The sequence below is a fragment of the Lolium perenne genome, chromosome 4, assembly GCF_019359855.2.
Source record: "Lolium perenne isolate Kyuss_39 chromosome 4, Kyuss_2.0, whole genome shotgun sequence".
Taxonomy (NCBI): domain Eukaryota; kingdom Viridiplantae; phylum Streptophyta; class Magnoliopsida; order Poales; family Poaceae; genus Lolium; species Lolium perenne.
The window spans coordinates 110,953,605-110,973,529 of NC_067247.2; the positions used below are offsets into that span (position 1 = coordinate 110,953,605).

Below are 19,925 nucleotides of genomic sequence, written 5' to 3' on the forward strand. Positions count from 1 at the left end.
GAGAATAAGATTCATATATAGGATGTCATTTTATGTGAATTAAAATGTCGCGGAAGGTTCTATGGAAGGTTCTAGAAGGTTCTAGAAAAGTCCGGAAGAAACCACCAAGGAAGGTGGAGTCCACATGGGACTCCACCTCCATGGCCGGCCAGCCCTAGGTGGGGAGGAGTCCCAAGTGGACTCCCCCTTAGGGAGCCGGCCACCCCCCACATGGGAGGTGGAAATCCCACCTTTTGGTGGGAGTCCTAGTTGGGCTAGGTTTCCCCCTCTTATGGAAGGTTTTTGGTTCGGGTCTTATTCGAAGACTTGGACACCAACACTTGGGGATCCACCTATATAATGAGGGGCCAAGGGAGGGGGCCGGCCACCCCAAGACCACAAGCTGGCCGCCCCCCCCCCCCCCCTTGAGTGGCCGGCCACCCCCTCCCAAACCCTAGCCGCCCCCTCTCCTCCATAACTCCCGCGTAGCTTTAGCGAAGCTCCGCCGGACTTCTCCACCACCACCGACACCACGCCGTCGTGCTGTCGGATTCAAGAGGAGCTACTACTTCCGCTGCCCGCTGGAACGGGGAGGTGGACGTCGTCTTCATCAACAACCGAACGTGTGACTGAGTACGGAGGTGCTGCCCGTTCGTGGCGCCGGAACCGATCGTGATCAAGATCTTCTACGCGCTTTTGCAAGCGGCAAGTGATCGTCTACCGCAGCAACAAGAGCCTCATCTTGTAGGTTTTGGAATCTCTTCAAGGGTGAGACTCGATACCCCCTCGTTGCTACCGTCTTCTAGATTGCATCTTGGCTTGGATTGCGTGTTCGCGGTAGGAAATTTTTTGTTTTCTATGCAACGTTATCCAACAGTGGGATGACACCATCGTTCTATGGATGGAAAGTGCAAACTAAAGAAGGGGAAATTTGGGTGGCTTTTTGGGTCCCGCAAATAGCCGATCGGCTTGCTTTAGACGAGGGCGATTTTGACAGAAATAACCCTTTTGGCGAAGAAAAGCACGGAATGACCCTCTGGTCAAACTATTTCACTGGCCTAACCCCTTTTGTGTGGCGCCCTTGCGAGCGGTGCCACACTTCACTGTGTGGCGCCCATGCCAAGGGCGCCACACATCCAGGCCGACGTGGCACGGTCGACACTGCTTGCCGTTGACCAGCTAGCGTGGCAGGGCTTGTGGCGCCGCTCCCATGGGTGCCACACTTTGAATGTGTGGCGGCGCTCGGAAGGGCACCACACATCCACTTATGTGTGGCGGCCCGAGCCACCCAGCCCGATCACACCACACTCCCGCACCCAAATCTTCTTCCTCCTCCTGCGACCAGCCACCCCACCTCTCTCCCCCACCCAAATCTCTCTCAAATCTTGGTGGATTTCGTTGGATCTGTCCGTGGAGTTCATTCCCAACCCGTTCCTTGAGGTAATATCCTCCATTCCCCTTCTTTGCATCCAATAAATTGATGGATTTGGTTGGATCTAGATGTGAAACCCTAGATGTGAACCCTAAGTTGATTTGGCAAGTGAAGTTGATGGATTTGAAATCTTAGGGTTTGTCGAAGTAGGAAAAGTGTTAGGGGTAGGTTGTATGGGTAGAAACCCTAAGTTGATTTGTTTTGACTATGGCTAACTATTGAACACATGTATGTATGTGTTGTTCACATTATGCTAGGGGGATGAAAAGTATTGTTCATGTTCATCATGTGGACAAGGATGCTTTCTTGAAGGGAAACATAGAGCCGGACCCGGAAGAGGTTGACTTGGTGTTTGACCGTAGCCCTAGCTTTGCCGAGGTGGTAGCACAAGTGAGGATTGCCTTGAATTGGAATGAGCCAAATGATGGTGTTGAGCTAGAGGGAAGACATAATGTGGGGTTTGGAATGCACATCCGTTGGAAGACAATGCGTATCAACTCCGTGCAACGTTGGTCCGTTTACAAGGAGACGGTGGTTGAATCACAAGACAAGGCTCTGGAGTTGTTTGCAACCAAGACGGTTGATGCTCATTTCCAGCTTGACCTTAACCGACACTCCTCCCCCGTTGATGCTAGGAGTCCACCACCCATGAGCCAAGAAGAAGCCACCGAATCTCCCATTGTCCAAGATGCACCGTTGGAGAAGGAGTATGCCGAGCATGACAATGGTGATAATGATTTCGAGATGAATTACAACAATGTTGGTGATTTGGATGCATATTTGATTGAAGAGGACATGGACCACTCCATTCCTTATTCCCAATGTTATGCCTCGGACTTGGATGATGATGGCCCCGATGAAGAAGTTGATGAGGATGGCTTGACGGCTAAGGAAGCCGAAAGAGCCGACATCTTCAAGAAGGTAACCAGATGGGATATTTGGATACCATTGTTCCGTGATGTTAGTCTTGCAGTTGGAGCCGTCGTTGATGGTGGCAAAAGTTTACTTCTTGGAGCTAGGCCAATTTCCAAGAGGGATGTGGATGCTAGGACGAATGTGATCTTTAAAGGGCTCACGTTTGATACCTTCTTCGTATTGAAGGTATGGATGAAGGAGTTATCGACTAAGCATCATCGCCCTTACACCGTTGTTCACTCGGACTTGAACACGCGGTTCACGCTAAAATGTGAAGATAGTAGGTGTCCATGGGTTGTCCGTGCAAGACCTTTCAGAAAAGGGCCATCTTGGCACATAACAAGTTGTGTAGCCACTCACATGTGCCGAGGGAGGAAGCTTGATGGCGCGGATGCGCAGCCGGACCACCGTCAACTCACATCCGTGTTCGTTGCATACAAGCTCTCGGCTGAGATATCATCACTTCCAACCATGAGCATTAGGTCCGTGCAAGATACAGTGAAATCCCTCTTTGACTACACAGTCAAGTATGGGAAGGCATGGAAGGCCAAACAAGCCGCATTCAAGATGTTGTACGGTGCTTGGGAGGAAGCATACAACCGAGTCCCTAGGTTGATGGCCGCTACTAACCCGGGCATGGTTCATGTGGTGGAGCCTTCTAGTACCAAAATTACATTGCATGACGGTAAAAGAGTGATGCTATTTCACCGTGCATTTTGGTCGTTCGAGCAATGCACGAGGGCATTCGAACATTGTAGGCCGGTCATCATCGTCGATGGTACCTTCTTGACCGAGCAGTACAAGGGCACACTATTGGTGGCAATAGGAAATGATGCGAGCAACTGTTTAGTACCTTTGGCTTTTGCATTGGTAGAGGTTGAGAACAATGATAACTGGGAATGGTTTTTCCAGATATTGAGAACGAGGGTCATACCACCTTCAAAGGAAGTGTGTGTCATCTCAGATCGTCATCAAGGAATTCTCAAAGCGGTGGAGACTGACATTCCCAGACATGCTCCCGTGCACCACTACCGGACATGTAAGAACAAAGAGTTGTCTGACCTCCTTCAAGGTTGTTGCCTCTCTTATTTCGAGGGCCGCTTCGCCAACCTATACAACGGCTTGCTGAAGCACAAAGAGCTCAACGCAGGTGGTTATGAGTTTCTTGATAGGCACCTTATATTTCGGTCAAAGTGGGTTCAAGCTTATGATGAGGAGGAGCCATGCCAATAAGGTCCTCCATCTGCTCGCGCCACCCATCGGAAGTTGTGTTCATACAGTGGCTCGCCCTGAATATGAAGAACAAGGATCATGGAAACATCCTGAAGAGTAGGGGTCATCTCGCCGGCCCTCAAGTGGAAGGTGTGCGTCTTCGGCCTCCACCGGTCGACAAGCACGGTGATTGCCGCGGCGTTCATGTTCGGTGGCCCCCGGCTTACAATCAAGATGAACGGGAGAAGACCGGTAGGCTCGATGTGCTGCGTGTACCGCTCGTCATACGACATGTCACACATTCTACGGTGGTAACGAATCTTCAAGGGCTCAAGAACCTACAAGCAAATACATACGCATAATATTATGCCATATCCAATGGAACAAAACAAGAGGTGTTAACAAAATAAATATTAGTACCTTCCCTAGGTCCACGATATGATAGGCCCGGTGTTGTCTGTCATAGTAATCATCTAGGAGCCATACCTCCTACATTTTTTCATAAATACACACAATAAGAACTACCGTATTATCACCATACATGTTCTAATTTGGGGTTTGCTAACAAATATGAGGCATACATACATACATGCTGTAATTTGGGGTTTGCTTTTCTTTGCCAAAGGTTTTTTTTTTTTTTTTTTTTTTTTTTTTTTTTTTTTTGTCAAAATCGCCGTCTGGCCCGGCAAAGATTTTTTTGTTTGTGGACGGGTGGTCCACTGGTCCGTTTCGTCAAAACTGAACTTCTCCTCCTCCGCTTCGTTCCCCTTTATCTTCTTCCGGCTCTTGCTCAATAAATCGTCCGATCCCCCTGCCATCATACTAGCACCGAAAGGTCCCCCACCCCCACTCCGCCACCTCCCTCCCCACCCCCCCTCTCGGCGGATGATCCGTCCCCTCACAGTTCGTTCTCCAGCGTAGATCCAGCATCCAAATCTTGTAGATCACAATTGTTGAGTCAGATCTGCGATTTTGAAGCTCGCGGTGGATGTCACCTTCGAGGTCTCGGAAACGTCCTTCTTCGCCGCCGGCCGTGGCTGCGTGCGCAAGGAAGCGCCGCCGCCCCACAGTGATAGCCCCAGACGCCAGCACGGTTGTGACCCCGTATGCCGGCGGCGCGTGCGCATCGGCATCCTGCTGGGAGTCGCTGCCCGGAGATTTGCTTCGCCTGATAGCGTGGCGCATTTTGGCCGACGATCTGCTGGAGTACGTCCGCTTCCGCGCTGTTTGTACCAGTTGGCGGTCTGGCACCGTCTGTCCGCGCGGACGTGGTGTCACCGATCCGCGCTTCCACCCACGCCGCTGGATGATGCTGACCGAAGGTCACGGCCTCTACCCTGGTTATGGCAAGCTGGATGGGTACGTCCGCTTCTTCAACCTTGACAAGGGAACCTTCGTCCGTGTCAAACTCCCACTGTTCAGGAAACACTGCGCTCTTGACAGTGCGGACGGCCTGCTCCTACTCCAAAGGGACGAGGACACCGTCATCCATGTTCTCCACCCTTTCACTGGCGACATTGCTGAGCTCCCACCACTGGCCACCCTCCTCACTCAGTTGGACGGTTATCTAAACGGAGCACCTGAATGGGAAAGGTGGTTCTCCATCAGAAACAATCTATGTGCTTCGGTTTCCTGCAATGCCGGAATCACCACAGTCATGCTTGCCTTCCACCATCTGTCTCGTGTAGCCTTTGCTACCTCTCAGGACCGGCACTGGACTATGACAAGCTGGGAGGTTCCTCGTAGTGTTCGACCCTTGTCATTCCGTGGCAAGATATACGTGGTGCATAACCAAACTCCAACAGTTGATGCTACATCACATGTTCTCCAGATAGATCACCCCCTGCAGAATGAGATAGGCATAGGGTTTCAGCAGCCGTCACCACCACGGTTAGTCGCCACATGTCCGCCCAATGTTCTCCGTTATCCCATCTACCTGGTAGAGTGTGACTCGGAGATCTTGGTGGTTGGTCATAGCGACAGTTCCTTTTCTCACATTTTAGTATACAAACTTGCGGATCTTATGCTGGGAAGGTTTATCCCCGTAACAAGCATTGGAGATCGTGCCCTCTTAATTGAAGAAAGGTCTCTGAGCGTCTCCTCTAAGTCGTTACCTACAGTCATGGCTGAAACTGTCATCTACACACATCCAAGAACGCGTGATTTTGCACAATACCAGCTTGGTACTGGCACTTGGTCTCAACCCATCGACGAATGCGGGCTAGATGGCTTTGCCCCGGGTCCTCGTAGCCTCATCCACCATGTGATGAGCTGCTGCATCCGCAACGTCTGGTTCGGATCCTTGCAGATCTTATTTACTGGAATATAGGTAACAATTTTTTTTCCAGGACCTAATTGGTTATTGCTGTGTAGGAACAAAGGGCTGATATATTCTAAAAAAGAATACAGTAAATCTGGATGGCTTCTTTGGAAGGTGAAAAGAAAGTTCCGCACTGGGGTAAGTTAGTCCCTTTGTTTTACTACTAATTTGTAACTAGCTGAATACCTGTGCGTTGCTGCGGAAAACACATTTGAATAAGTAGGGAGTGAGAATAAAATCATGCCATAATCCATTTTAAAAGGCAAGAACTTAATATCCAAGCAATTTGTCTCATGTAATCCCCTGGCTTTTGTCTTTGCTCCTACCAATTTTGGTGCTCTACTTCTCCCCTCCCGGCATGTGAATTGAAACGAAAAAAAGGAGCTTTGAAAAAAGTTGCGTGGACAAAATTTGCCACAAAATGGGCCAACCAAGTAACCCTATCCTTAAATCGCCTTTTTTTTTTCCATACTCCAACATAGCACGAGTGGCTGCGTAATTTGATTCTCTATTACATAAAGAAAAGGCTGAAAATAATGGATACGAAATACTAAGTTAATTTAGACATCAATTGTTTTTGCAACTTGCTGCGTTGGTGAGATTTAAGTGGATAAGAAAGATAATCTTTCCATAACTGGTAACATGAATATTAAGTACTGTAATATTTAAGAAAGAAGGATTTGGAACCTATGAAGAATAGCAGAACAGTGCAAAGAATATAAATAAAGGAGACATATTTTAAACTATGAAGGAATATCCCATGGTGTGAGCACTGTATCATAAATTTGCTGAATGATGGTGCTTTCACTTTCATTTATTAAAAAAATATATCGATAAAAAGGGCCGTGTATCTTTTTATAGCTCATTGCATGCCGTAAGTAGAAAGAGCCATACGCACCCAGCCGCTCCTTATTACTGATACCATCCCTGTAGTTACCATGTGCAAGCTGAACAAAGTGTCTCTGTTCACGGGCTTTAACAACAGTGCTGCCAAGCACAACGCCTCGGGGTGTCATCCGTAATTCCGCATGGCCGGCGACGCTGCGCTAAGTTCACTTGGTGAGCTTGGCCGAGCGAGTTGGACAAGGCGAGGGCTTCAAAAGAGAAGGCACAATCTTGGAGGCAGCTGATGGCCGACAGCGGCAGCGGTGACTGATACACATCCTCATCCCTAGATTGCAAGACTCGCCGTTTATGAGGAATGCCGGCGGGGTAGGATCGGTACGGGCCTTTGCCTTTTATGAGCATGAGCACTCCGATCCGTTCAGCATGACAAGATCTTTCTCTTCGTGAAGCATCTTCCTCAGATTGTACAGCCTGAGAGAAAGAACAGTACCACAGATTTGCGTCCATGTTTACAGCCTGGAACTCGTACATCTTAGGGGCGGCTTGGCGAGCTGGAGGACGAACTCGTACATCTTGTGGGCGGCTTGGCGAGCTGGAGGACGGAGCAGAGGATGGTCTGGCAGCCAGCGATCGCGGTTTTCGATGGAGTCGTGGCCGGCGGTTGCGCCGCTGAACCCTAATCTTCTCTCCTGTACTCAAACGGAGTTGTGGGTGGGGGTGTTGTGGGTTACTGCGTACGTGCTTTTTTATGTTCTCGTTGACGTAGGAATTCCATCAGAACTCCGATGTCAGGGTTGGATTGGACTCGGAACGTATCTGTCATGAACTCTATAGCTCCTTGTGCTGGAAAGAAACGGAGGGGAGTAGCTACCGGTTGGTTTTTAACGTACCAGAAGCACAGCCGATCGATCTTGGTTTTCTTGATGTACGAAACGGTTTTTTGATCTACCAACACCACTGATCCCCGTACTATAGTAAAGATCAGCAAGTTCTAAATTAGGATTTCTATTTCAAATACTTAAACCTCACAATAGTATGGGTCCGCCCTTGGTTCAGTCCCATTTGAACTAAATTCGGCTCTAGCAGTGGTGATGTCAAACGCCCAAAATAAGCGACAGGTGATACTAGTGAGGTCAATATCTTGGACTTTGAAAAAAGAAATGGAGTTCAAATTCGTGGTTTTCTGAATTGTGTTCAGGTGGATTTCAACCAATATTTGGTGAATTAAAATTAAATATTTGAATCCATGTTATTGGCAACACCAGTATAGGGTTAAATCATCCAGTTCTGAAAGTTATGTGAACAATCTAGACATTTTCACACAATATATTAGTTGCACACAAAAAACTAAATGATCATGTTTTTTTTTTCATCACTCTGTATGGACAAAAATTATTGCAGATAGCAGTTATACTAACTGATTTTGTTACCGAGATCGACCAAAGTATATGTGTTTCAATTCTCAAATAGTTATTCCTCATAATACTATCCATCCTCGGTCGGTCATATCCCAATTGGCTAAACACACTTTTGAAACCGCTAACTGCATTTGAAAGTGAACCGGAGTACTGCAAAATCTTGGTTTTCTGAATTTTATTAGGTGAACTTTCAATCAGTGTTGGGTGAATTGAATTTACTACCATTTAAATCCATGCTGTCAGGTTAAACCGAAAGTTCATTGTAATGTGGACGTTTTCCTACAATATATTAATTCTACACAAAAATCTGAAGTACTGTATTAAAGTTTTCCCCTGCACTATATACTATTGACTTAAGTCATTGCAGATTTAGTAGCTTGCTCGGGATGATTTCTTGCCTAGATCAATGCTTCTCTTATATTGTTTGTTTGATCGTTTTAGTGTAGTCATATGGCCACCTATATATGACATCTCTTCGTGTGCTTGTGTTGCTTTTGCCAGAGCTGAATGACCCATGTTGCGTGGAGGAGCTGGTGGATGTCTACGATGTAGAGAGAGGCGTCCTGGTGCGCCGCACTAAGTTAGCTTTGACAAAATCTGTGGTACTCTGTGTTATACACTTATGCAAGTCCTGCAGCCCCTGCTGCCCTATACTGTTAAACTATTGTTTTCTTTGTTGTTCAGTACTGATATAGCATTGCTATATCCGGCAAAATGTTTTAGTTACGTCAGCAACACCGAAGTTAGTGTTTGGCGGCTTTTGTGCAGTGGGGCGGCGAGTGCCTTTTAGACGTGTGAGATTTGTGGCATTATACTAATACCGTATCGTGATGGCAATTGACTGATGATACACTAGGTCACTAGCTAGTTCTTTAGAGTCGCGTTGTTGTACGGTTCTTGTGATGATCTGATATCGTGACGAACTGACGAAGCTTGGCTTCATCCAACCACCTCACTGGTCGGCCTCGCAACTGCAGCACTGTTTATTCCCGCGGTATCTATTGCTACGTAGGTGAGGCTTTGATACAGATAAAGCTGCTTTGATACTTGTAGCACAATTATGTAAGTTGTGGTTTACCATCAGGCTGAAGGGAATCCTGATTCCTTAAGAAACTCCTTTCTTGACGTGAACAGCAGGAGCACTGCTTTGATGCATTTGGAGAAAGAGGGAACAGAGAACCAAAATACAGTTTTTTTTTTTGAAACGGAGGCAAAAGCTTTGCCTCATCCATTAATTAAGAAGAAGATGCTTGGTTTTTAGGTGAAAATCGGGTGAAAACCTACAAAGACAGGACCAAGCCCACACCCACCCACATGACGACGCGAATGGCGAAGGGCAAACCGAGCCACCTTGGCTACCCACAGAAGTTACACAAACGCGAAGCAACAGATGACTCCCCAAGAAAAAGCCGGTAGCTCCGATTTTGACGACGAGCCCCGAAGAGGAGATGCACAAGACCTGCGCCGAAAAGGACCTTCATCGCCAGACCGCCCCTCGAAGGTCATCGTACACCACCCAAAGGTAGCTTCGACTTCGCAGCAAGAGGAGACCAACCTGAAGACATTCGAACACGCCGCGACGGAGCCGACTAACACGGTCTTGCAGCAACCAAACCATGCTCAACACCATTGTCGTTGCCACCCAAGCCCACCGTCGAAAGTCACCTTATCGCCCACGTGACCCAAGATCAAGCACCCTTGAAGATGACGAACATTCGGAGCCGCTGCTCCGACATACCGCTGCTCCGTCGCGCCCTGTGCATCCACCAAGACCACCACCTTCCGGGGCCGCCGCCCCGACGTACCACCGCTCGCTCTCGAGCTGCAACGCCGCACGAACCGTCAACCCGCAGCCCAAGCTGCACAGGGCAAACGGCCGCAGACCACGGGCATCACACCAACTCATCCGGGGCCGCCACCCTGACATAACGTCCGACCGTCCTCTCAAGGACACGTCCGACCGAGGCGACTGCCCTACCGCCCACACGGCCAGGGCCGCCACCCAAGCTGTGGCAAGCCGCATCCCCGCACCATAGAAATGTTGCCGCACCGCCTTCCGGGGCCGCCGCCCCGGCACATAGCCATCCACCTGAGGCTGCCGCCTCGGCATCCTCCAACACAGACGGTAAGGCAACGCAGTCCGGCAAACAAACCACCATCGCCGAGTGAAGGTCATGCACTCCAAAGACGACGCCTCCAAGAAGGGAAGCGACGAGACCGCCTCCAAGAAGGGAACCAAAATACAGTAAAGCTGGAAGAACTCAGAGATTAAAATCTGCTCTAAACTGAGCAATCTCAGCTCTTATCCGTTCAGCCACTCTTATACAACAAGAAGGCTAGAACTCTGGAGGATGCGACGATTCCGCTCATTCCGAATATTCCACAAAACGTAGGCGGCAACTGTTAGCATATCTTTTTCTTCAGTCACCCTGCTCCAGCGATTGCAGAGAATCCCACCAAGAACAAAGATCAGTCACCCTGCTCCAGCGATTGCAGAGTTTCCTACCAAGAACAAAGATCAGTCACCCTGCTCCGGAGATAGCAGAGTATCCCACCAAGAACAAAGATGGGTGGCTGTGTAGTCTCTTACCTCTCGATTTCTCTCTCGCGAACAAGCTCAAGAAAGACAGAACGAAGACAGGGTTTTTGGTGCTGTGTTCAACTCACAGCTTTTCTAAGGAGATCGATCGTGTTTGTCACACGATGCCCATGATGAACGTGCCATCCCACGTCCGAGCTAAACGGGTAACAGCGCTTTAATCGGATCAAAGACCAAGAAAAAACGATCCTATCTAAAACCCTAGAAAGTAGCTGAAACTCTACTGACGAAAACAACACTCGTAACTGAATTTCTAAACCTGACAGCAAATAGATTAGCTAAGAGGCTGGCCTGGCATAACCTTGGTTAGGCAACAGAGAAACCACTCCAGACTTACTTAGTGAAAGGTTAAGGGAGGGCCAGATGGTTAACATCTTCAAGGGTTTTACCGCGTTCAGAGCTCGATGAACTGGTCCAATTCTCTCTCATTGCTCATCCTTTGCAATTCTGGCATCCAGGCCCCGTTATTTAGGGCCACACGTATAGTCAGCTTCTTACTGAATTACAGCTTGAACAAGTCTGGAGCAATCAAAGACGGGGTATTCCATTCAGGCATTCAGCCAAGCATCACGCCGGAACAAAGCCCTTTCGCCATTACCAAGATGAATCGAGGAGCAGGCAGAGAAGAGTTGCTCATCCTGAAGAAACTCGTAGTGTCCGGTACTTCGGTTTCAGAAGCCAACGCCTGAACCCAGTATCACAATCCCCATGAGCTGAATTAAGCATCATAATCCGTCGATACTGATTTTCAGGCTTCCACATCCAACGGATGCAAATCTTTGGTGAAGAACTTGCCAAATACACAGTGTAACTTGCAGCGGATTGCATCCGGAAAGCCATGCAAATCAAATCACAAACAAAAATCTCTGATCGATATTCCTTTCCCTTTCCGATGATACCGTGATTACTTCTCCTACCAGAAATGTTGGTTCAGCTTCTACCTCCCTATCTGTCTCATCAGACCTGCACATTGGCACGCGGTGATGACACCGTCGTGATCTCTCCCGGATCCGGTTCCGCGCCCGCTGGCCATGACTTCCTGCACAACGAAGCGCCAGCGCTCCGCGGTGGCAACTTCGGATGCTGCCATGCCGGCGGCCTCTTCTCTCTCTCCATGGGCGTCGATCCTTCCTGGAGATTTGCTTCGCCTGATAGCGGGGCTTGTTTTGGAGGGCGATTTCCTGGATTATGTTCGCTTCCGTGCCGTCTGCAACGGTTGGCGGTCCGGCACCCTATGTCCGCGCGGCCGCGGCGTCACCGATCTGCGCTTCCACCCGCGCCGCTGGATGATGCTCACCGAGGGTCACGGCCTCTACCCCGGATATGGCAAGCTGGATGGTTACGTCCGCTTCTTCAACCTCTACACCGGTACCTTCGTCCGTGTCAAGCTCCCGTTGTTCAGAAATCACTGCGCACTTGACAGTGTCGACGGCCTCCTCCTACTCCAAAGGGATGAAGACACCGTCATATGTGTCCTCCACCCTTTCACTGGCGACATTGTAGAGCTCCCACCACTTTCCACCCTCCTCACTCAGCTGGACGGTGATCGCAACGAAGAACCTGAGTGTGAGAAGTGGTTCTTCATCAGATACAATATATGTGCTTCAGTTTCCTGCAATGCTGGGATCACCTCCGTCATGCTTGCATCCCATTATCAGTCTCGTGTAGCCTTTGCTACCTCGCAGGACAGGCATTGGACTGTGACAAGCTGGAAGGTCCCACGGAGTGTTCGACCCTTGTCATTCCGTGGCAAGCTATATGTGGTTCATAACCAAACCCCTGCCATTGATGCTACATCAACTGTTCTTCAGATAGATCACCCCCTGCAGGATCAGATAGGCTTAGTCTCTCGGGAACCGTCAGCACCAAAGTTAATTGCCACATGTCCGCCACACATTCTCCGCTACCCCCTCTATCTCGTAGAATGTGACTCGGAGATCTTGGTGGTTGGTCATAGTGACAGTTCCTTTTCTCACATTTTAGTATACAAACTTGCTGATCTTATGTTGGGAAGGTTTATCCCCATAACAAGCATTGGAGACCGTGCCCTCTTCATAGAAGAAAGGTCTCTAAGTGTCTCCTCTAAGTCCTTACCTACCATCATGGCTGAAACTGTCGTCTACACACATCCAAGAACACATGATTTTGCACAATTCCAGCTCCGTACTGGCATTTGGTCTCGGCCCATCGACGAATTGGGGCAAGATGGCTTTGCCCCAGGTCCTTGTAGCCTCATCCACCATGTCCTGAGCTGCTGCATTCGCAACGTTTGGTACATAACTAGTTATTCTCAAGGTTCCTTGCAGATCTTATTTACTCTTCCAGGTAACAGTTTTTTCCCAGGAGCTAATAGGTTATTAATTGTTGTGTAGGAACAAAGGACTGATATATTCTACAAAGGAATATAAGAAGCCTGGATGGCTTGTTTGGAAGGTCAAAAGAAAGTTTCGCAATTGGGTAAAACCTTGCTCACAGATAGTCCATTGTTTTAGTACCAATTTATACTAGTTCTAGGTTGGGATTTATTTTTTAACTGATTAAGCCTCACAGTAGAATGGGTCTGCCCTTGGTTCAGTCCCAGTTGATATAAACTCGGCTCTAAAATCCCTCACTCTTTTTGAAAGTGAAATGGAGTTCAAAATTGTGGTTTTCCAAATTGATGTTATGTGGATTGTAATCAATATCTGGTGAATGAATTAAATATAAATATTTGAATCCATGCTATTGGCAGCACCAGTAGGGATTAAATCATCCAGTTCTGAAAGTTATGTGAATAATCTGGACTTTTCCCACAATAAATTTGTTGTACACAGAAATAACTAATGGTCATGTTTTTTCCCTCACTATATGGACGAAAGTTATTGTAGATTTAGAAGCTTACGCTGACTGATTTCGCTACCTATATCGATCAATGTATATGTGTTTTTGTCTTGTTTTATTTGGTTGATCGTTTTGGCGTAGCTGTATGATCACCTACATGACATCCTGTTGTCTGCTTGTATGTTCCTTTTGCTAGTCCTGAAGGACCCTTCTTGCGTGGAAATGCTACCTGGTGCACGGAAATTCCTCTGCATCATCCGAGATCCTTACCACAATGAACTAGAGAGGCTACTCAGGATACTAGCTCCATCCTGCTGCACTGAGCTGTTATGTCATGGTCTGCAAAATCTGCACTGGGCTGTTAAACTATTTGTTTCTTTCGTTTTCAGCAGTAATGTAGCTTTGATAATTCTGGTACGACTGATTTTTCAGTCAAGTGAGTGACAATGAGTTTGTATCGGGTGTCTTTTGTCCAGCTTATATATGTATGTGGACGGCCAGATGTTAGCTACTCGGGTCATTTTATATTTTCATATGTGAATTGGTCCCCTTTTTAAGGACTTCCTGATGATGGTTTGATGGCAATTCACACGAACTTTCAGACACTTTGATTGACGGGGGCGTTGTCTGGTTCTTAGTGGAGCTGATCTGGCATCGTGATAAAGCTTAGCGTGAGCAGACCTCCTGATGTTTCAAAGAAACTCTGCATCTATTCTGTTCTTGGACTCGACAGGAGGAACCTTGACAAAGTAAACTCGTTCAAAATTTATGTACTCTTGGTAAAAATAAACTCTATTATCACAAGGCGATCATGTTCAAGATCCTTAAAAACAGCTTCAGGTTCTAAACCTAACCATTTGGCACTAAGTTTCTATAGTCTCGTTAGATTTTCAGGGCCAGGGCTAACCCTAAGCTGAGATTGTTTCACTTTTACGAAAACAAAGTTACGAACTTTTCATACTAATAAGCGACTTAATTTATTAGATCCAGTGGACAAACGGAGACCTGTCTTAATCAGTTGATTTCACGGCATGAACCAGCTGTGAACAGTCGATCTGTTTCTATGATGATTGGCAAATCACTTCTGTGAACCGCCATGTCCAAGCCTATCACACAAGCCCGCACCTCATCTTTAAATGTTGCTTCACAATCGCGTTTTTCTAAATTGTTGTTACGTGGATTTAATCAATGTTTAGTGAATTAAAACTAAATATTTGAATCCATTCTATAGGCAGCACCGATAAGGGTTAAATCATTTAGTTCCGAAATTTTTGTTAGCTGGATTTCATTCAATATTTGGTGAATGGGAGTTAAATAGTTGTATCCATATTACCGGTAACACAAGTAACATGGAAGTTATGTGAACAATTTTTTTCTTCGAAAAAGTTATGTTAACAATCTTGACTGTTTCACACAATACACTAGTTCTACAGAAAAAAAAAACTAGATGGTCTTGTTTTTCCTACACTGTATATGCACGAAAGTTACTGCAAATTTAACAGCTCACACAGACAGATTTGTGCTTGTTTGATCGATTTGGTCTAGTATCTTGTATTGATTACCTACATGATATCTTATTGTCTGCTTGTGTGTACTTTTTTCTAGTGCTGAATGAGCCTTCTTGCGTGGAGATGCTAGCTGGTGCCCCGGCTTTCTCTGCCTCATCCTTGCCACCATGAGGCAGAGCCTATGGTGGTAATTGTGCTTGGTGTTATTCTGCCGTGCGCTGAGCTGTTAAGCTATTGGTTTTTTTCTTGTTTCTTCTTCACCAGTAATGTAGCTTTGATACATCCGGCACTATTTATCAGTCATGTCAATGACATTGAGTTGATATTGGGTGTCTTTTTTCCACTCATGTGGGGAGCCAATGCATGCCTAAAGGGATTGGTGGCATTCTAGATGTGATTCCGTTTCCTTTTGAAGGATCATATGATGATTTCTTGATGGCAATTGACCCAATGATGCACTAATTCTTCGGATACTTTGATTTATATGCGGGTGTTGCATGGGTCTTAGTGCTGAGCTGGTATCGCTACGAGGCTTGCGTTACTCACCGTAGAGCAGACTGATGCATCTCGTATTGCTAATCTGATGCACATGCAAATAGGATAGGCCAGGCTAAAGACACCAAGACCCCCCACCCATTCGCTTTGGGCTGGGCGAATTAGGGCATCTCCAGCAGCAGTGTACCCTAAACAAATTAAAGTTATCCTTTTGATCTGCGCGTACTGATGGCATAGCTCGACGGGAACCCAAGCGCACAAAGTTGTGGTGAAAGGACATGGAGCCTCCATGTGTGGTTTTGGTAATTGATGATAATTCCTATGGAATAACGGTTGTATTAATGTTCTCTCTTAGGTTGAGTCCATAGGCAATGCTTGAGCCATATTGGTGTCAAGGTTGTAAGATGAAGAAGAGGTCAAGTGCAATGAAGAAGACGAATGAAGACGGTGTAGAAGATGAAGACGGTGTAGAAGATGAAGAGGGATGAAGACGGTGTAGAAGATGAATGCGTGTATGTTGGATAAAGATGGTGGCATGTGCATTATTGAAGAGGGATGAAGACGGAGCTTGCCCGACACGAGTGGAATGTGCAAGGTCAAGGTTTGTGCTCGGTAGGATAGTTGGTCACATCGTCGAAGAGATCACAAACCTTGTATACATTGCATCGTGTTTCTTGGTTGTTGTTGGTTCTTATCCATGAGATGCTTTGGAGCTTATGTTCATTCTCATGACAAGCTCTAGCTCATCGGAAACAGAAACGAATTCCGGATGCATCTCATGTTGCATGTTCGAGTTGGATGATTTTCCCGGTTTACCGTATTGAGAGGTTGACAAGGGGTTGCCCGATCTTCTCAGTAAGTGATAGTGGATGTGATGAACACGTGATGAACACATCGGAGATACACGATGATGAAGTGGATGATAACTTGTATGACGCTGACGAGTCTCTCGATCGATCCCTGTCGCCAATGCAACAACTCTCAACCCTGCAAGATATTCGCAACTCCACACACTTGCGCACGTAGCCGCCGACCACGAAGCGATAAGTTGCAACCGTCTAATTCCCAATGGAACAGCAGATCACACAAGACTTTCATTAGCAAAACACCAGATCAATGTGAATTGGTGTATATATTCAATAGAGTTGCAAAGCAATCAACTATGAACTAGGGTTGATCTTAAACGTGGTCTAAAACTAATTTGGGAGCGTCCTGGGCACTTATATAGGGATTCAGGACAACCAGAAGTTGAGAAAATACATTAAAAACTGACCCAGATCGGGATCTGGTCAAGACTGACTCGGACACGGCCGATCAGGGGGCCGGTCGACCGGGCCAGGGACCGACCGATCCGGTTTGGACCGGGCCAGGGACCGGGCTGGCACCGGATGGGGGTGAGAGGCTTACTGAATTGTGCCCGGTTGGCACAAGTGTGAGAGCCGGTTTGCACCAGGCTCATTCGGCGGAGCGTCCGGTTGGACCGGGTGTGGGATCGGGCTGGCCGGTTGCGCCGGGCGTGAGACCGGCCTGAATTGCTCCTCCTTCGCGCATGCCTCCCTCTCCTCCCTCGCGCGTCCAAGAGATATCTTCATGTCCAACTACATGTCCAGCTCCATGTCCAGCTGCTCCTCTCCTCCTCGTGCGATGCTTGCTCCCTCTTCGTACCTGATCATACATAAGTAAAAAGACTTAGGCAGTATAAAGTTCTCATCGATCAAAGTATCATTTAGGAACAAGTTCACCTGTTGTTTGAGTAGCTACACACGAGCCCTTGTAATGGGTCTAATCCTAAATTCATTGGACTTGAGCTTTACAGCAGCATCGTCTTCATCTTGTAATGACGGAGGTAATGGTTCGGTGGTGATGTCCTCATCATCTCCCCCATTCAAAAGGCGTCGACCTCGACGCTCCAAGGTTTTCTTCGTCATATGGTGTCAAATCAGCCACATTGAAAGAATTACTGACACTGATACGTCCCAAACGTATCTATAATTTTTGATGCTCCATGCTTGTTTTGTTACAATTCTTATATGTTTTATGTGCACTTTTCCACACTTTTTAGCATTTTCTGGGACTAACCTATTAACACAGTGCCGCAGTGCCAGTTCCTGTTTTCTGCAGTTTTTGTGTTTCAGAAAAGTTGTACATGAAAGTTTCTCAGAATTGGACGAAACAAAAGCCCAGAGTCTTATTTTTCCGGGACGAAGACGGAGCCAGAAGGACACGCGCAGGAGAGCTGCCACGTGGTAGTACGTAGGGAAGGCGCGGCCCCACCCTTGGTCGCACCTGGCCCATGGGAGTAACCCCCAAGCCTGTAGATAAATATGAAATAGTTATGTATAGGGTGTAAAAATGCCAAGTCAAACACCGTAGACTTTTTCAAGTTCCGAGAACTTGATGCCGATGACTCTGATGATGCCATAGATAGAGGAGTTGATGATTCAGATGATATCCCAGAGGGAGTCAATGATTGGGATGATGGCCCTGAGGAGACGATGATTGAGATGATGGCCCAGAGGAGCCGATGATTCGGATGATGGCCCACAGGAGCCGATGATTCGGATGATGGCTCAGTGGAGCCGATGATTCGGATGATGGCCCACAGGAGCCGATGATTCGGATGATGGCCCAAAGGAGCCGATGATTTGGATGATATCTTGGAAGAGCCGATAATTTTATCGGGTGCGCGTCCAGCGCTCCCGATGGAAGTAGCCCCCAAGTCTGGGCACTGATGCTTGCAAACCGTGAGTAGACTCAAGTCGAGCAACTCGATGTTTATAGTTTTCTTCAGGTGCCGTTGACACGTTGTTGTATATTTCAAGGGGCAATCCTCAATGCACCTTTGAGCATCGTTGATGCCATTGTTCGTAAGTTTTTCGGTAGGTACATATATATGCACTTTTACCGTGTCAATGCCGTTGGCAAATTTTGAAGTAGCAAATCTTAATTGCCCGTTTAAGCGTATGTTTATTCGTTGGTCAGCAAATTGTTTGAGTGATCAGCTCGTGTTGCAGGTCTTGCTAAACCCGTTGTATGTGCAACTTTGCTTTCAACCGATGCATGTCTTGACCGTGGGTCGTTTTCGTATGTGTTTCATGATCCTTGCTATCTGCGGCACTCTTTGAGGCATCTATAGCAAAAGAAAAGAGCAAGGTCCCCGTTGCTTCATGATCCTTGCTATTTGCGGCACTCTTTGAGGCATCTATAGCAAAGGAAAAGAGCAAGGTCTTCGTTGCTTCATGATCCTTGCTATTTGCGGCACTCTTTGAGGCATCTATAGCAAAGGAAAAGAGCAAGGTCTTCGTTGCTTCATGATCCTTGCTATTTGCGGCACTCTTTGAGGCATCTATAGCAAAGGAAAAGAGCAATGTCCCGTTGATTACCATCCATTGCAGCACTCGTATTTTCAGAGGCTTTTAGATGATAACTTCAGGTATAAGGAGTCTTCATTTCCTCTTGAATTCCAATACACCAGCGCTCCCGATGGGAGTAATAATTCCAGCACACCGGCGCTCCCGATGGGAGTAATAGTCTTCATATCTTCTTGAATTCCAGTACACTGGTGCTCCCGATGGGAGTAACCGCAATAGCTCGAAGATATTCCAGGAGCCCCCGAGTAATTCCAGCGCTCCCGATGGGATCGCATCGGGTCGATATTAAATAAGATGATATCCATTGAATATTCCAGATGATGAATCCACCAACCCGAGAGTGCATCGGGAGGAGATATATCTAGAGCCGAAGAAGATAAGTCCGTCGAGTAATCATAGATGATGGAGAAAATAAATCCACTGATTCGGGGAAAATAAATCCACCGAGTAATCGAGGGTACTGGAGGTAACGATGTAATGGCACCTCCCCAAACATCGGGTGTGGCGAAAGAAAGAGGAACACTTAGTTCTGCAGGCGCAGTCGGAATAGTTGCGCCATCCAAGATAATTCATGCGGCGGGCGCAGCCGAAATAATCCCGCCATCCAAGATAATTCATGCCGGCGGGCGCAGCCGAAATAATTCCGCGGCCAGAGAAGCCGAAATAATTCCGCGGCCAGAGAAGCCGAAATAATTCCGCGGACAGAGATAGTCCATGCGGCAGGCACAGCCGAAATAATTCCGCGGACAGAGATAGTCCATGCGGCAGGCGCAGTCGAAATAATTCCGCCATCCAAGAGAGTCCACGCGGCGCCTAGCTGACGTGGCCGATGAAGAGGACGCGGTTGACATAGTCGATCCGCTGCGGGTGAGCATCCGAATATATCGGGTCCGTAATGTCGGGTCCGCGGCAGGCGAGCCCCCAAGTAAGAAGAGTGCGCGATGGCGGGCGCGGTCAGCCGAGCAGGGCAGTCGACGGGCGAGCTCCCGAATATATCAAGTCCGTGATGC

General features: G+C 47.5%; 2 protein-coding genes and 1 long non-coding RNA gene across 3 annotated transcripts; all 3 read left to right on the forward strand.

The window, feature by feature from the left end:
• Window positions 1–4,388: 4,388 nt before the first annotated feature.
• On the forward strand, window positions 4,389–8,864 carry LOC127302970 (uncharacterized). The gene is made up of 3 exons (XM_051333708.2): window positions 4,389–5,830; window positions 5,912–5,996; window positions 8,624–8,864. Exons 1-3 carry the CDS (start codon window positions 4,527–4,529, stop codon window positions 8,627–8,629), a joined length of 1,395 nt encoding a protein of 464 aa, XP_051189668.1. The 5' UTR covers window positions 4,389–4,526; the 3' UTR covers window positions 8,630–8,864.
• A 2,888-nt stretch (window positions 8,865–11,752) lies between these two features.
• LOC127304416 (uncharacterized) lies at window positions 11,753–12,560 on the forward strand. The gene is made up of 2 exons (XM_071829122.1): window positions 11,753–12,436; window positions 12,537–12,560. Exons 1-2 carry the CDS (start codon window positions 11,753–11,755, stop codon window positions 12,558–12,560), a joined length of 708 nt encoding a protein of 235 aa, XP_071685223.1.
• Window positions 12,561–12,831: 271 nt separating this feature from the next.
• Window positions 12,832–13,880, forward strand: LOC139830892 (uncharacterized). Its single transcript, XR_011744406.1, has 3 exons — window positions 12,832–12,993; window positions 13,094–13,178; window positions 13,738–13,880. It is a non-coding gene; the product is annotated as an uncharacterized lncRNA (long non-coding RNA).
• Window positions 13,881–19,925: the final 6,045 nt, after the last annotated feature.

Bases quoted from the DNA above. Each gene is read 5' to 3' on its own strand.
- LOC127304416 (XM_071829122.1), top strand. From the start codon at position 11,753: ATGACTTCCTGCACAACGAAGCGCCAGCGCTCCGCGGTGGCAACTTCG. The intron at 12,437-12,536 runs GTCCCACGGAGT...TTCTTCAGATAG, and splicing joins GGACTGTGACAAGCTGGAAG to ATCACCCCCTGCAGGATCAG.
- LOC127302970 (XM_051333708.2), top strand. From the start codon at position 4,527: ATGTCACCTTCGAGGTCTCGGAAACGTCCTTCTTCGCCGCCGGCCGTG. The intron at 5,831-5,911 runs GTTCGGATCCTT...ATTGCTGTGTAG, and splicing joins TGCTGCATCCGCAACGTCTG to GAACAAAGGGCTGATATATT.